Source organism: Phoenix dactylifera, chromosome 3 (genome assembly GCF_051530095.1).
Source record: "Phoenix dactylifera cultivar Ajwa chromosome 3, Ajwa_hap1_PhDact_Kaust_v1.1, whole genome shotgun sequence".
NCBI classification, from domain to species: Eukaryota; Viridiplantae; Streptophyta; class Magnoliopsida; order Arecales; family Arecaceae; genus Phoenix; species Phoenix dactylifera.
In genome coordinates this window covers 7952671-7969010 of record NC_143192.1, presented here as the reverse complement: position 1 = coordinate 7969010, position 16340 = coordinate 7952671, and the positions used below count along the sequence as shown (strand labels likewise).

The window sequence follows — 16340 nt, the reverse complement described above, 5'->3', positions numbered from 1 at the left end:
TTTTTTGGCAAATCTTCAAGTTTAATTATTAAAAATTTTATTTTCTAGTCCTTTGGATGTATAATTTAATTTTTTTGTTTAATATTCTTTATTGAAATTTTATATACATAGAATAGTGCAGTTGATCTGATGATATTTGGATTATTTTACAGGATGTTTTGGCAAATCTTCAAGTTCAATTACTAAAAATTTTATTTTCTGGTCGTTAGATGTATGATTTAATTTTTTTCGTTTAATATAAAAAAAAAAACAGCCAATGATGCACACGTGCCACGTTCCTTCACAACTCTTCTCTATCTTTTTTTTTTAAAATGTTTAAATCCCTCTCTCTCTCTCTCTCTCGCTCGAAAGTCGAGGAGATGGTAGTCCAGAAGTGGGGAAGTCTGGTCTGATAGACGCCGGGATGGATGTCTCACCGGTGTGGTTTTGGAGTGATACAAAAGAAAGCGGATGGAGACAGTAAAAAGAGAAAGAGGGATGGTACTGCTGCTTCTATCAGAGCTCAGAATCCTCTCACCCTCAGCTTTTCTTCAGAGAGGAGAAAAGAATTCTATTTTATACTATTCTTGTGACCCCATTGCTTCTTCTCCTCTGCCTGCAGAGCTTCTTTAGCGCATCCCTGTTTCCTTTTTTGGTGAAAATTTCAACTTCTTCTTGACACAGTCTCTGTATTGCTCCTCCTTTTACTTTTGCTTTTTTTTTGTCCTCCTCTCCTCTCTCTTCTTGTTATTTGCTTGTTCCATGAGAATTCAGGCTAGGCGGTTTGGAGGAAAATGGCTGAAAATTTTGCAAGAAGGACCCCCTCAGACCGAGGAATCGAGCAGGTCTGGGCTTTGATACGAGCTTGTTATCAGTTCTAAATGATGCTCATTTTGTTTCCATCCGTTGTTCCTTTTTGGTTGCTCTCCTGCTTTCCTGTTCTTGCAATAATTTCCACTTTCTGTGAGAGTTTGTGATGTGGAATGCGTTAAATTTGGCAGATGTGCTTGCTATTTTTGGTAGGTGATTTTAAGTAACCAGGTTTTTATTTGATTGCGAGTTCCAAAAATTCGGGAACGGAGCAAGCTGGTTCTATATCCATGTGGAGAAGACCACTTCTTTATGTTCGTGGGTCGAGCTCTTCTTTTTTATGACTTAAATAATGAGGTTTTGTTGGTCTTTCAGTCTATTTTATTATTGCACAGGCTAATGGTGGTGGGGACTACTCTTCCCTACTGCTAGTTTTGAGGTGCTCTGCAAATAGTATAGCATTTGATGTCATGATACTCTTTGGCTTGCAGTCTTCACTCACTATTTTCTCTTCCACGAGTTAGTTGTATCTTTGCCATACATTGCAGATTGTTTGATGAACATATATCCAGAGTGAAATTTTGTTGGGTATCTATACTTTGCAGCTGATTTGCAGTCTTAATGAAACTTTTTGATCTTGCACATTTATTATTAAGTTTCTTTCCTGCACATATTCTTGATTGTTTTTGCTATTACATAATAATAAACTGAACTTTTCATATCTTGCAAAGGGCATCCTTGCTTTGAAGAAGGGTGCGCATCTTCTGAAGTGTGGAAGGAGAGGAAAGCCAAAATTCTGTCCTTTCAGGCTATCCACAGTAAGTGCTTCTGACACTGTATGCCATTATTTCCCAAAAGATTGATTTTCTTGCAGAGATGCATGTTCAAATTAAGCTTTGAGTTCTCTGAATTCCTTTTGGAGTGACTGCAAAAGATCGCGACATGACTAGTTTATTGTAGCCAGAAAGAATATGATAGCTTCATTGGTTTTCGGTTGGGCTACAGATTCTTGCCATTCTGTGCAGAACCTGAGCTTGATAGATCAATGAGCCAAGCTTTGGATCCGCATAGCCTGCTGATATTCGGCTCAATATGCTAAAAAAATGAATAAATGCATGAATGATATATGTTATTTTAGTAATTATTTATATTTATAAATATTTATATTTATTTTGTCGCGTCCCAACCCCACCATTTGAGCTGGAATATGACATAGCCATATCTTTGTTAAAGTATGATTGCAGCGAATATGCAAGGCCTATGGACTTGAATTAAATCTTACAATACCAGGATATGAAATGTGATCAACATTTCAAAACAAGATAAAATAATTCCACCATTAATAGATAATAAGAGTTAATCGGCTACAAATTTCAAACACTTAATTGGCATCTAAGACACTCTAACTATTCTACTCTCACTCGAACCTGAAACCATGGCCAAGTACTAAGTGTAGTGTGACTTTGAAAAGAAAGGTAACCAAATGGCATGAGCAAATAGCTCAATAAGAACGCCTTTACACAAATAAATATATTAACTAAATAAAAGTTAATAGCAATTTTTCCACAACAAATATAATAATAGAATGTTATTATTAAGATAGTTAACAATTTTTTTCGTATCCATTATTCAATAGGGCACAATGTATATCAATATGTCCTGCACAACCAAAATAAGAATTTTGTCCTTCAGTTGAGGTAATCCATAGTATCATATTCCTACCTGTGACAAGGCGAACCGTAGTATCACATCTCTGCCCATGACAAGATGGACCACAATGATGTTCCTGCCTGTGAAGAGGTGAACTTTATTAACATGGCTAACCCAGAGCCCACATCCATTCATTTGTTTCAAGAGTGCATACTAGATAGATTAAGTTATCTTCGACTTTGCACTAACTATTGTCACGTTTCTAGCCCGTGATAGTGCAGCAATAAACATGGCTAATTTGAATGCATCTTACTGAATCATCCAGTTATGCAAGCTTCATTAATTCATTTATTAATTAAAATCACCCATCATATTCACAATATTAAAGTGCAAAAATATTATCATATTACATGCACAATCAAGTACATCCGTACTATGATACACATGCACATATCAGAAATTACGCTGTATAAGCAAGCATGGAAGGGGATACTTATCTCTACTGGTAGCAAAACCCAAACAAGGTATGCCAATCAATTCAAAAATACACCTAACATGTTGAAATCACCACTTTTCCTAAAAGCTTAAGCTGATAGGATGAGGTAGATTTATTTATATATTTTATATTTTCTTACACTCCCTCTCATATGTGGGCCGGATTTTCCTTTAATGGGTGAGCCCAACATGTGAAATTTTTAATAATGGGGTTAAAGAGTGCGGAGACAGGGTTCGAACTCAGGACCTCTGCTCTGATACCAAGTTGAAATCACCACTTTTCCTAAATCCTTAAGCTTTTAGGAAAAGTGGTGATTTCAACATGGTATCAGAGCCAGCGGCACGGGTTCGATTCCCAGGATAAGCGATTAAAAAAAAAAAATCCCTTGCTGGAGAGGGGCAATTGTTGGCGGAGGCCGGTGTGGGCCAAGTCAGCAGGGCTCGCTTGCGGGGGGGATTGTTGGCGGAGGCCGGTGTAGGCTAAGTCAGCAAGGCTCGCTCTCGGCGGAGGCCGGTGTGGGCCAAGTCGCAATCGAACGCCGGAGGGGTGCTTGGGATGGTCGGTTTAAAGACCATGGTTAAGCCTTCACTATCACCTGCAAGTTTTAGTGAGATGGCAACGCCTACGGTCCTAACAGTGGTAAGCTTATAGGATGAGTGGTGATTTCAACATGGTATCAGAGCAGAGGTCCTGAGTTCGAACCCTGTCTCCACACTCTTTAACCCCATTATTAAAAATTTCACATGTTGGGCTCGCCCATTAAAGGAAAGTCCGGCCCACATGTGAGGGGGAGTATAAGAAAATATAAAATATATAAATAAATCTACCTCATCCTATAAGCTTAAGCTTTTAGGATAAGTGGGGATTTCAACATAACATATCCAATTAAAATAATATTAATATTTAGTATAATTATAAAAACTAATTATCCTTGTAAAATCGGAGAACCAACTCGACTATGAATCTATGATTAACCACCCCACAAGCATAACTAAATTTAATTAATCATTTACTAATTTTTCCAAATTTCTAATCTCATTTTTTTTGGTTTTCGAAACTTATTCTAACCCTAGATTTCCCTAACCTAACCCTAATCCAGCTACATGTCCTACATTAAGGAGCATGAGGCTAGGGTTTTACCCCAATTAGGGGACTAAAGCATAGGACCCCATGCTAATCATCTTCTTGTTTGGGTGGTCGTGCTCTTACACAAAATCAAACTTGCTAAATTAAAGGAGGAAATAGAGGAGATGGTAACAGAGGAGTGGAAATTTGCGATTTGGGGTGGAGATCTATCGTAAGATAAGGGATGAAAGAGTGCATGGAAGAGGGTAGTCTGTGATGGAACTGGAGGGTGGTCAGGGTGTTGGGGCATCACTGATTGGTGGCAAAATAGAGGGCCCTAGAAGTGCTCGGATAGAGGCAAGAAGGGGTTGTTGCATAGGGGGCAACCGTGGGGAAAACACGAGAGAGAGGAGGATGGATAAGGCTGGCTGGGTGGCAGTGCACGGTGGCGAAAACCAGCCAAATCCTAGTGGCAGTTGGTTGGATCTAGAGGAGAAGCCTGATCTAAGTATAGGCAGCACAGCAAGGGTTGCCAAAGGCAAGATCTAGCGAAGGGAGGGAGAGATTTGGTGGGGATTGGCCAGCAATAGGCAATGTAGGGTGAATTTGGAGGGGAAAAAGGAAGAAATAGAGGAGATGAAGGCAGGGGGTGTGAAATCGGGGAAGAAGAAGATGATGGGAAGGGTTTGGGGTTCAAGCATCTAATTAAATGGTGAAACTTGGGGAGATTCCGGTGAGTACATAGGTGTGATGTTGCAAAGCAAGGAGACCTGGATAGCAGGGAGTCGAAGACGATGGAGCTAGTAAGATGAAGAGGGGGACGAGGAGGAGATTGGCAAGAAAGGAAGTGGCTCCAGGGTGTGTGAGAAGTTATCGAGGGATTCAAGCATCGATTGATAGGGGAACTAGAGAAGAAGAGGTGTCAACCTAGTGGTAGCATGGTAGACCGTCGAGGACTTGGGAAAAAGAGAGATGAGATGTAGTGATGGTGAAACATGAGAGGGTAAGAAGAAGATAGTAGGCACAAAGGAGAGTGGGCATTTCTTCGATTGATAGGTGGATGCTGATGAGGACATCGGTAGGAAGGAGGGGATCGAGAGTTGGAGAGAGAGAGAAACAGCTGCATCGATTGCAAACTAGGGAAGGAAGGAGGGAAAATAAGAGAAACAGAGTAGAGGACATGCATGCCCTGCCCTCACTGGTGATCCAAGTGAGGGTTCTGGGCGGACTGTGCACACGTCCCTTATCTAGCAACGGTTCCACACCCTTCCCCATTTATGATGACAACTCCACAACAACCCCCTTTTTGGCTGCAAAATCATGCACGCCTCCTCTTTTCGGGCAGCATCTTCAGACCCGCCCAGCCGTTAAGGCTGGGTCGATTCAATTAGGCTAGTCCAATTGGACAAACCCTCACATTTCTCTTAAAAAAAAATTTAACTACAAAATTGTCATAACTGGGCCTTCAAAAAGCCGAGGATACTTAGCTCTCATCTCATCCTCGAGTTTCCAAGTAGCCATTCTCTCAGTGTGATTACTCCATTGCATCTATAAGGACTGGTGCAACATCTCAAGACTTGCTCTTTTCTATCCATAATCCAAATCGGATACTTTTCGTTGGTCAGTTCCTTACGAAATTGTAATGGCTCAAACTCCACTACATGGCTAGGGTCTGGCACATACTTTATCAACATTGATACATGAAAAACGTTGTGTAATTTAGAGAGGGCACGTGGTAATGCTAATTGGTATGCAATTTCTCCCGCTCTTTCTAGAATTTCGAATGGATCCGCATATCTGGGATTTAGTTTGCCGCATATTGCAAACTTTGTCATGCCATTAGTAGGAGACACCTTCAAGAAAATATAATACCCTTCTTGGAATTATAGCTCGCTCCTTTTATTATCTATATAGCTTTTCTACTTGTTCTGTGCTCTATGAAGCTGCTCCCTGATTAGCTGAACCTTTTTTACATTTTGCTGCATTGCTTTAGGGCCTAACAGTTTTCTTTTGCCAAAATCATCCTAACAAATGGGGGACCTACACTTTTGGCTATACAATATCTCAAAAAAGCTATTTAAATGCTCGCTTGGTAGCTATTAGTGTAGGCAAACTCGACTAGATTGTTCGATGCACCTCCCAAATCTAAGACAGAATTTGAATGGTCTCTTCAAACTATCCATCAATTTATGGGTGGAAAGCTGTGGTAAAATTTAATTTAGTTTCTATAAGTTTGTGTAGGCTCTTCTACAACTGAGATACAAATCTTCCTATTCGATACAATAGTTACTGGGACTGCATGTAACCTCACAATCTACTTAATGTCCAAGTTTGCCGGTCTCTATAGGGAAAGACTAAGTCTAGAAGGTAAGAATTATACCGATTTTGTCAGTTGATCAATAATCACCCAAACAACATCATTACGTGTAGGGATTTTGCATAGACTAGTCACAAATCTATGCTAATGTACTTCCATTTCTACTGATAGATGAGAAGAGACTGCAACAGCCTTGTAGGTCTTTGATGCTTGGCTTTCACCTGCTGTGCGACACACTGAGCAATCTCTCTCTTCATACTAGTTGATGCAGGCTGAAACCTGCAAGTCTTGGCCAAACCAAAAGGATTCAACCAAGGAAAAGATAATCTTGGGATGCCACTCAACCAGGGGCAGCGGATGCCACTCAACGCTACTAATCGCAGATGCCACTCGATGCGACCGAGCCACATGCTTGATTGGGAGGAGGATGCCACTCAACTCAAAAAAGCAAGAAAGGCTTGCTGGAAAGGAATTCTGAAAATAGCAACTCTTCTTCTCATTTCATTCATGTACCAGTTTTATATGCTATCTTGGAACATCCCTCCAAGCATAGGTAAGACAAAACAGTGCTAAAACACATTGATGAGAGTCTAGTTACAAGTCTCAATATTTAGAAATACCAAAAGACACTTGGGAAAATGAAACTATGTGCTAGAAAAAGACCAACTTAAATGCACTTCGCTGGAAGATGCTAGTCCAGACGTGCAGTAATAAAAATGCCATAACTTTCTCTAGGGATCTTCAAATGGCACAAGATCAAGTGCATTGGAAACTAGAGTAGAGCTTTCCAATGGTATATAGCATGCTACCTGATTAACCATATATTGTTCCCATAATTAATTCAAAACTAACTCTGTCATGCTGCCAGGATCAAAAGATGACTCACTAAACACGAGTCGACTCTTGAAAGCAATGAGTCGACCCCCATTACACATGAGTCGACTTTTGAAAGTAAAGAGTCGACCCCTGCTACACATGAGTCGACTCTTGAAAGCAAAGAGTCGACCCCTGCTGCTCCTGCATCATTCTCCCCAGCTTGAAAAGAACTCGCCTTCGAGTTGGAATTCAAGTCTTCCCAAAGCAGATGATCTAGTTTCTTGAGCTTCTCACTTGAAATCCATGCATCCTCAGAATGTGGCTTTCCTTGCCAATGGACCAAGTAGTGTGTATAAGTGCCATGCCGAGTCGTGATAGAACGTACATCCAGAACATCAACAGACTCACGCGGAGGACTAGAGAGGCGGCACTCAAAGTCTTTTGGTTGAAACACAATCTTCTCCTCATCTCCATAATAAGGATAAAGATCACATATGTTGAAGGTAGGACTGATTGAAAATCCTTCAGGCAACTTTAGAAGCTGCACACCTCAGACACATTAGTAGACCGACTTCACTCAGCCATTGCATTTACTTTCTTTGGGTCTATAGAGATGCCATTCTTAGGAGTCCAATGCCCAAGAAATGTAACACTTCAACTACAACTTGCATTTTTTTTCTAGCTTAGCATAGAGTATTCTCTCTAAGAGTTTGCAGCTTTATGCTTAAATGCTCTTTATGCTCTTTTGACCCTCACGATACACCAGTATGTCATCAATGAACACTGCCATGAATTAATCCAAGAAAGGTTTGAACCAAGGTTCGCCGTCTCAGTACCGGACCCTGTATCGATATTATCCTATTAGTGTTGGTAGACTGTATGGTACGATATGGTGAGGCGTACTGAGTGTCGGTTATGAGGCTGTATATTGATTCGGTATCGATACGGTATGGTATGCCCAGTATGGTATGATACTAACTGATGCGGTAAACCTTGGTTTGAACATCCTATTTATTAGATCCATGAAAGCTGCAGAAGCATTTGTCAACCTAAATGACATTACTAGGAATTCATAATGCCCGGACCTTGTTCTGAAGACTGTCTTGGGCACATCCTTAGCTTTAATTTTTAGCTGGTAGTAGTAAGAGCGAAGATCGATTGTTGAGAAGACTTGCGCTCCTTGTAACTGATCAAATAGTTCGCTAATGGTACTTGTTCTATATTGTTGCTTTGTTTAGGCCCTGATCAATACATAGTTGGAGCCTCCCATCTTTCTTTTTCACAAATAATATGGGAGCACCCTAAGGAGAAACACTAGGTCCGATAAAGCCTTTAACAATCCTACAATTGCTCCTTCAGATCCTTCAACTCAATAGGAGCCACTCTATATGGAGCCCTAGAAATGAGATTAGTGCTTTGAAGTTTGAACCAAGTTAATTGAGAACCCTAAACATATCTGACGATAGCTAATATGACTATATTAAATATGGCAAGGTTATTCTTCAATATTCACATGCATGTCTGGTGTCGTTGGAGGTTCCAAGTAGGGAAGCTAAATTTGACCTTAGTTAAAAATGGACATGGCTTTATAATGAGGAAATAAATCATAAAAATGCTTTTCAACAAAAGACATTCTGAGTTCCAATTTAGGGTTCACATCAGACTGTTGTCAGCTAATATATTTTGAAGACTGAATTGCATTTCAAAACCTCAGGCCAGGTATATGGTAAGATTAGACAAAAATGTCTGCAGCTGCAAAGTTTGATCCATAAAATATTTGTGAGATTGAAACCCTTGCCCTTCCATCCACAAGCAGATCTCGCTGATATTATGCGTAGGTCTACATATAGCTGTCTTCTAGAACATCAAGTTTCAGTCCATTCCGACAAATCTAGGCCCCATGAAGTTTCTTTTTTTTTTGTTATTGTTGAAGAAACACATTTCGTCTCAGCAGAATTCTTGGCTGACTAGAAACTTTTTACAATGTTTATGTACCATGGGTTTTTCTTAAGGGTTTTATTAACAACTTAGAATTTCTATGTGGTAAGATGGTTTCGTTGTCCTTTGACCTGAGGCAGAAGTTTTGGTATCATTTGGGGAGTGAGTAACAGTATTGCTTCTAATGCAGTGAGTTACAGTGATAAGTAATAGAGGCTTGTTGTGGCCTATCATATTTGATGCTGAGGGAAGAAACTAAAGATATTGGTTAATAGGAAGGGATCATTGATGAAAGACACTGTTCTTGAAGAAATCTAATTATAAAACTAAAAAGTAATCAAATGGAGGTATCCTTTAGGACAGAAGAGAACTGACTTTTTTGAAGAAGTATCATTTATGTTAGATCTAAATGCAATGCATTCCTGGAATCTGAGAAGGTGCTACTTTGAGTTGGATACTTCCATAACATGATGTGAACATGCATAAAAAGTTCTCCTTTTACGAAAGATAATTTATTGTTGCGTAGTACCATAAATATAACCATTTGAAGTACATGCGAGGAACATCAGGAGCAACAAATGTTTCATAGATTTTGATTAATTTTCATGTCTTTGTTCAACAATACTTGTAGAAGAAAATTTGTTTTAGGTAATCTGTCTAAAACATTTTGTTAACAAAAAAATATTGTCTTTTGACTTTCAGGATGAGAAAATTTTAATCTGGTACTCAGGAGAGAAGGAAAAACACTTGAAGTTAATTGCTGTGTCCAAGGTTGTTCTTGGACAGCAGACAGTATGTAATACTTTAAGTTGAAAAGCTTAATCAAAATCCTGGTGTTTATCTATTAATACTGAATTGCAATTTTACATTTACAAACTATATGATCCTGCAGGTAAATTTTCTGCGCCATTGTCAGCCAGAGAAAGAGTCTCGGTCATTTTCACTAATCTATCAAAATGGTGAACGCTCTCTTGACTTGGTACTGTCGCCCTGGAGTTCTTTATTGACTTTTGTCTGTTTAAGTGCTAATCTAATTGCATCCCATTTCTTAAGTAAATTTTCTTTTCATCCTTCAAATACTTATTATTTTTATTGTTTTCTGAACTTGTTTGTTTGCTTCGTCTTTTATCTTAGATTTGCAAAGACAAGGAGCAAGCTGAATCTTGGTTTCTTGGATTGAAGGCCTTGGTTTCGGCTTCTCATCCTCCAAGAACTTTGGCTAACCTAAGAAATAGCAGAGGGGCATATAGCTGTGTCAATAGCCCCATTGGCCATGTCCGAACAAAACATAAACTAGGATTTTTACAGGACTCAGTGAAATTCTCAAAGGTTAGTAGTGCAGTACAGCTTTCTATTATACTGTTGAAGGTGCCTATGCTGTATTTGCAGTCTTTGAATACAGTATTTTTCCTTCACTCCATGAACTTATTAATCTCATTTTGATAAATTTAAGCTGACAATATTCCATTGATTAATTTTCTTCTGAAGGTGCACAATTTATATGGGAGCCCTTCTCAGTCACTACTAGAGAGGTATTTTTCAGATAGTGTGTTAAGTTCTTCAGATGTATTTTATTCTCCAAAGAAAAGAACCTTATCAGATGTGCAACCACATTGGGATAGAATGCTACCCCATATACCCTTTACTGTATCAGACAGTTTCAGAGATATTAGCAATTCTAACTTTGTTAAGGAACCAAGAGTGGTTTTGACTTCTAAAATCAGCTCATCTGACCATGTGTTTCCTATAGTAGATAAGACTGATTCCTTGAAGGATGTGTTCATGTGGGGAGAAGGTTTAGGAGGGATATTAGGCGGTAGTTTGGACACAGATCGTTCAAATGTTAATGCTTTACTTCCGAAGTTATTGGACTCCACCAGGATGCTTGATGTGCAAAATATTTCTTGTGGAGAAAGGCATGCTGCACTGGTTACTAAACAGGGCGAAGTTTTCTGTTGGGGTGAGGAAAATGGGGGGAGACTGGGTCACAAGGTCAATATGGATGCGAATTATCCCAAAGTTATTGAATCTCTCAGTAATGTGCATGTACAGACAGTTGCCTGTGGAGGACAACACACATATGCATTAACAAGGTCAGGTGAACTCTATGTGTGGGGTGATAACGATCATGGCTTTGGGCTTTCAGGTGACAGAAGCAGCAGAAGCCAGTGGTTTCCTCATAGAATAGCTGGTCCTTTAGATGGTATATGTATATCAAGGGTTGCTTGTGGTGAGTGGCACACAGCTATTGTATCCTCTTCTGGACAATTATTCACGTATGGGGAAGGAACCTTTGGAGTTCTTGGACATGGAAATCTTCAAAGTGTTTCTCAACCAAAGTCAGTCGAGTCTCTAAAAGGATTAAGAGTAAAGTCTGTTGCATGTGGACCATGGCATACAGCTGCAGTTGTGGAAATCATAATAGGTAACTACAAGAGCAATACTCCTGGTGGCAAACTTTTTACATGGGGTGACAGTGACAAGGGGAGACTGGGTCATGCAGATAAGGAGAGGAAGCTTCTACCCACATGTGTTGCATCACTTGTGGATTGTGATTTTGTTCAAGTTTCTTGTGGAACAGCTCTAACTGTTGCACTCACAGTTACTGGCATAGTTTTTACCATGGGAAGTGCAGTAAATGGACAATTGGGAAATCCTCAGGCGGAGGATGTATCAATTGCAACTGTTGAAGGATTACTTAAAAGTGAGTTTGTTAAGGAGATCTCTTCAGGTTCTTTTCATGTGGCAGTGTTGACAACAAAAGGAAAAGTGTATACTTGGGGAAAGGGTGCAAGTGGACAACTTGGGTTAGGTGACACTAAAGACAGAAGCTCTCCAGCTCTTCTAGAGGCCCTGGAAAATAGAAATGTACAAAGTGTGGCCTGTGGATCAAATTTTACTGCAGCAATCTGTTTACATAAATCAATCTCAAGCAAGGACCAATCCATCTGCACTGGATGCAGAATGATTTTTGGATTTACAAGAAAGAAGCATAATTGCTATAATTGTGGCCTTGTATTCTGCCATTCCTGTAGCAGCAAGAAGGCTATAAATGCAGCTCTGGCACCAAATAAAAACAAGAAATGCCGTGTTTGTGATCCATGCTTTGCTCAGCTGAAAAAGCTTATAGATCCCGGATTAAGTAAGGGAGTTGCAAGTCCAAGACCACTACAGATGATGCATAAGCTATACTCAGACCAGAAAATAAGAACACAAGACAAATTCTTTCATGGAGTAAGCATGTTTTATCCTAAACCATCAGCACCCGAGGAAATTACACTAGCTGATGGAAAAATAGTACCTATGCAAGTGGGTGAGCAAAGTTATCAAGATTCATATCTACCATGCCAAGGCAAAACTGAGAGGTGGGGAATGGTTCCATGCCCACTGCAGTTCAGTGAACAAGCTAGAGAAAAATCTTTAATGTCTTTCCCAATGTCCCAAGAACTTTCTGATGTTTCTCATGTTCGTGCACAATATCACTCATTTGCATCAAAATCTATAACTCACAATACTACCAACCTGAAGCAAGATATAAATAAAATAGAGAAGACACTAAAAGAAGAAGTGCAGCGACTTCAAACTGAGGTAAATTGCCAATCCTTTTTAAAAAAGTTACATTCCTACTCTTATAGTAAGGGACCATTGCTTTTGCTAATCCTTTTATAAAAAAGTTACAATCCTACTCTTATAGTAATGGACCATTGCTTATATTCATGATTTGTCGTGTTGTATGTAAATTTTAACACAAATTCTTGCAGTTCATATCCATCTTGTTATGAAGGGTGAGCAAAGTAAAGCATTTTTTGGGCTTGGAATTGCATTCTTTTCATGCGTCAGTGATCTGGAATTGTTATTAAAGTCTGACTTTGGTCCTTATCTCACATTTTTACATAGCTATACATCTTGCATCCAAACAAAAAAGGCATCAATGCACTAAACAAAAAAATATTGGCATAGGTGTTTGATTGGCTGGCCTCTTTAACTTATCTATATATACCTGTTATCATTTTTTTATTCCTCATCCCTTTTACTCTGCATGAATTATGTGCTATTCCTAAAGCTTGAATTGTGAAACTCTTGAAGTGACTAAATTTATCCGGTGATGAAAAATGTTGATTATTGGGATGGGAAGACAAATGAGTTTGTTACACATTTGTTTCAAGTAAATAGTAGTGCATATATAGAAAGATAAAAGTTGGACAAAGAATAGGATAGAAGTGCATCAAACTTGTAGAAATGGACTCAAGACGGAAGAAGGATATTGACATAGGGTGGGTGTATAGTATTATGATTTTAAGCCAGGACCATTAGAGGTGCAAGTGATGCGGTGAGGAGTAGAGGGGGAGAGGTGATGATTAAGGTTCTCCATCTCAGTACTGGATCCCATGCCATCCTATTACTACGTCGGTACGCCGAACTGGTCTCTTGTATCGCATACAGGTTTGGTATTGGTCCGATACAGTGTAGCCGGTATGCATCAGTAACGGCCGGTACGACAAATATTGGTGACAATATTGAAGTAGCATTTGGTTGGTGGTTACACCGATGTAACTGCATGTAAAGAATGTCCAGAAGAGGCTTGATAGTTGGCGAAAAAGTTTTTTTTTAACTTTGAGAGAGCAAGAAAAAGTGCAGGGAAACAAAGTAGAGGTTGATTGTCGGATAGTTGAGCCACCATGATATTAATCTAGGGATCCACAAAACTAGGAGCCATTAGATATAGATAACATGTAGGCATGCTACCATACAAGATAGTTTAAATGATCAGTGACAGAGGGAGGAGGTTGTGAGTCACAGTGTAATTTGAGTCCCATATAGTATGAGGGAAGGTTTGGTTCTGGGTTTGCTATGACAAGTCTAGGCTACAAGAGGAGCCAATGAATGAGAGAGGTCGGTAAAGATGGCAATTGGATAGCACTTATATTTGAGACCTTCACCAGCAAGAAGGGAAAGAAGTCTAGAAATACACCAATAGGGGCCACCATCCATAACTTGGATACATGTGCCTTTCCCAGCAAAGACTCAAAGCAGCAAGGACTGATTCTATGCTTCTCAAGGATTGGAAAAAGGAAACCTAGAAAGCTATTGTTTTGTGGTTCTATTTCAAGCACACCCCTGCAAATATTGTAGGCACCACCTACTACCATTCTACTATCAGCTGCATACAAAGAGTTAATCAGGGTGTCAATTTTTCTGGACCAAAGGATATCTATGGCAAGCTACTTAATGATAATAGATAAGAGCTATAGAGAGATGGATAGCATCATGCTAGAGCAAGTGGGACACTTATGGTGTGACATTGATATGTGGTGGTTGGACAAGGCTTAATAGGTGAAACATTATCAATGTTTTGATGTATGGTGATGAGAAGATATGCTTTCCTAAGTTAATGCTTACAAGGTGCACGATGTCCGGTACATCTTAAGCTTGATTGAGCAGGTAATTGATCAGATAGGAAAGCAGCATATCATGCAGGTGGTTAATGGTAATGAACTACGATACAAATGTTGCTAAGGATATTTTGACGATCAGGAGGCCATACATTTTCTAGACCCCTTATGCTGCCTACTATGTAGACTTGATGTTGATGGATACTGGCAGGTTCCATAGGGTAAAGCAAGTGGTAGAGACAGCCCAAACCATCACAAATTTCATATATGACCACATCTAGGTGTTGGCTTTGATGAGGAAGCACACCAAGGATAATATACTGAGGCCAATAGTCACCTGCTTTGTTACCCATTATATTTCACTTGACAACCTTATTGAGAAGAAGGAAGGCCTATGTCAAGTATGCATGAGTGTCATGGAAAGAGAGTAGATATGCCCCTAGTGGCACAATAGGGAGTAATGTGGACGGGTTAACGACAAGCCAGCAGTTCTTGAAGTGGACTGAGAGCGTAGTGAAGGTATATGCACTATTGTATCGAGTAGGGCCATAAATAGCAAGAAGTACTTCCAAATGGGTATCTTGTATCATATGATGCTGATTGCCAAGGCTGAGATTAGGCAAATGGATCTAAAGTATGTTGATGAGATATTGATATCATTGAGGAGAGGTGGGATTACCAAATGAGTAGGAAGTTGCATCTTGCATGCAAACCAAGTGCATTTCTTAATAATTGTTTTTTCTTATAAAATAGAATCGTGCAATTTTTTGTTTTCCAAGTAGGAAGATTGATGTCTTGGCAACCTACTACCTCCATCCAAAGTTTCAATATAGTGTCCTAGGAATGGATATGGATGAAGAATCATTGACTGCCAAGTGCAATATCATCTACAAGATGGAGCTTGATGTAGTCATTATTACTAGATGTTTGGAGGAGGGAAGTTAAATAATGGGAAATAGGAAGAATACCTTACCAATTAAAGAAGATATATAATGCTATATATTGTGTGTGCTTCATAGACTAAAGTTGTTATAAAGGACTTCAACAGCTTTGGTGAGAGGCCAATTGTGGAATGCATAGACAATATGAATTCGGGTATTTTTGACACCAACGCTAAAATGTTTTTGATCCTCTCACAAATGGTCTCATTTAGTGATTGTGAGCGCAACCCGTCAACCTTCTCCTTAATGCATAGAAAGTAGAGCAACCGCCTAATACAGAAGAGACTAAATGACTTGGTATACATCCAATACAATCTACGTCTCAAATTGAAGAGCATCCAAGAGGGATGAAATATGATGATCCACTTCATAGTGATTTTGTATATGATGATGAGGATCCCATGGTTGGTTAGCTTGAGGGCTAGAAGCGGCGGTTAGAGCTTAATGAGCTAATGTCACCTCTTTGACCAGCTAGTATCATGGGGCAAAAGAGGTTGGGATGAATGAAAAGCAATGGGCAGAGCCTCACATGCCACACTTATAAATTAGGCGATGCCCAGTAGCAGAGCAACTGATCGGTTATTTCAATTTCAAAAATAAACCACGCAATAGCACGTATCCTGTAGGATAGTGATTACGGGTGTCGGTCCACAGGGATTGGAGACAAGTTATTTTTCCTAATTAAATAATTACTTCAAAGGGGATAAGCTAGAGTAAATGATAAAAACTAAGAATTAATATGGGTGTAGTAGTATGAATTATCTATGGAGAGAGGTGTTTAGGGCTAGATTCCACCGATAGATTTATATCCGTGACGCTTTCAATGATTGAGTTGTATGTAAGACTTGATTGCTTCCGACTACAAGCCAAAGCAATCACAAAAGAAAATTATAACTAATTCCCAGCATGAATCATCTAAGTCAAGCACAAACCAT

At 39.4% G+C, this 16340-nt stretch overlaps 1 protein-coding gene across 2 annotated transcripts in view; it reads left to right on the top strand.

The window, feature by feature from the left end:
- Window positions 1-267: 267 nt before the first annotated feature.
- LOC103710544 (Regulator of chromosome condensation (RCC1) family with FYVE zinc finger domain-containing protein) overlaps window positions 268-16340 on the top strand; it is a 34775-nt gene continuing 18702 nt past the window's right edge. The window contains exons 1-7 of one of the 2 annotated variants that reach the window (XM_088717649.1): window positions 343-634; window positions 754-824; window positions 1521-1607; window positions 9774-9863; window positions 9964-10050; window positions 10206-10400; window positions 10560-12659. In XM_088717649.1, coding sequence (XP_088573775.1) covers window positions 774-824; window positions 1521-1607; window positions 9774-9863; window positions 9964-10050; window positions 10206-10400; window positions 10560-12659 — 2610 coding nt within the window. In that variant the 5' untranslated portion in view covers window positions 343-634; window positions 754-773. Of the gene's footprint in view, window positions 825-1520; window positions 1608-9773; window positions 9864-9963; window positions 10051-10205; window positions 10401-10559; window positions 12660-16340 lie in introns of both variants that reach the window. The other variant, XM_008796310.5, reaches the window with a different exon arrangement.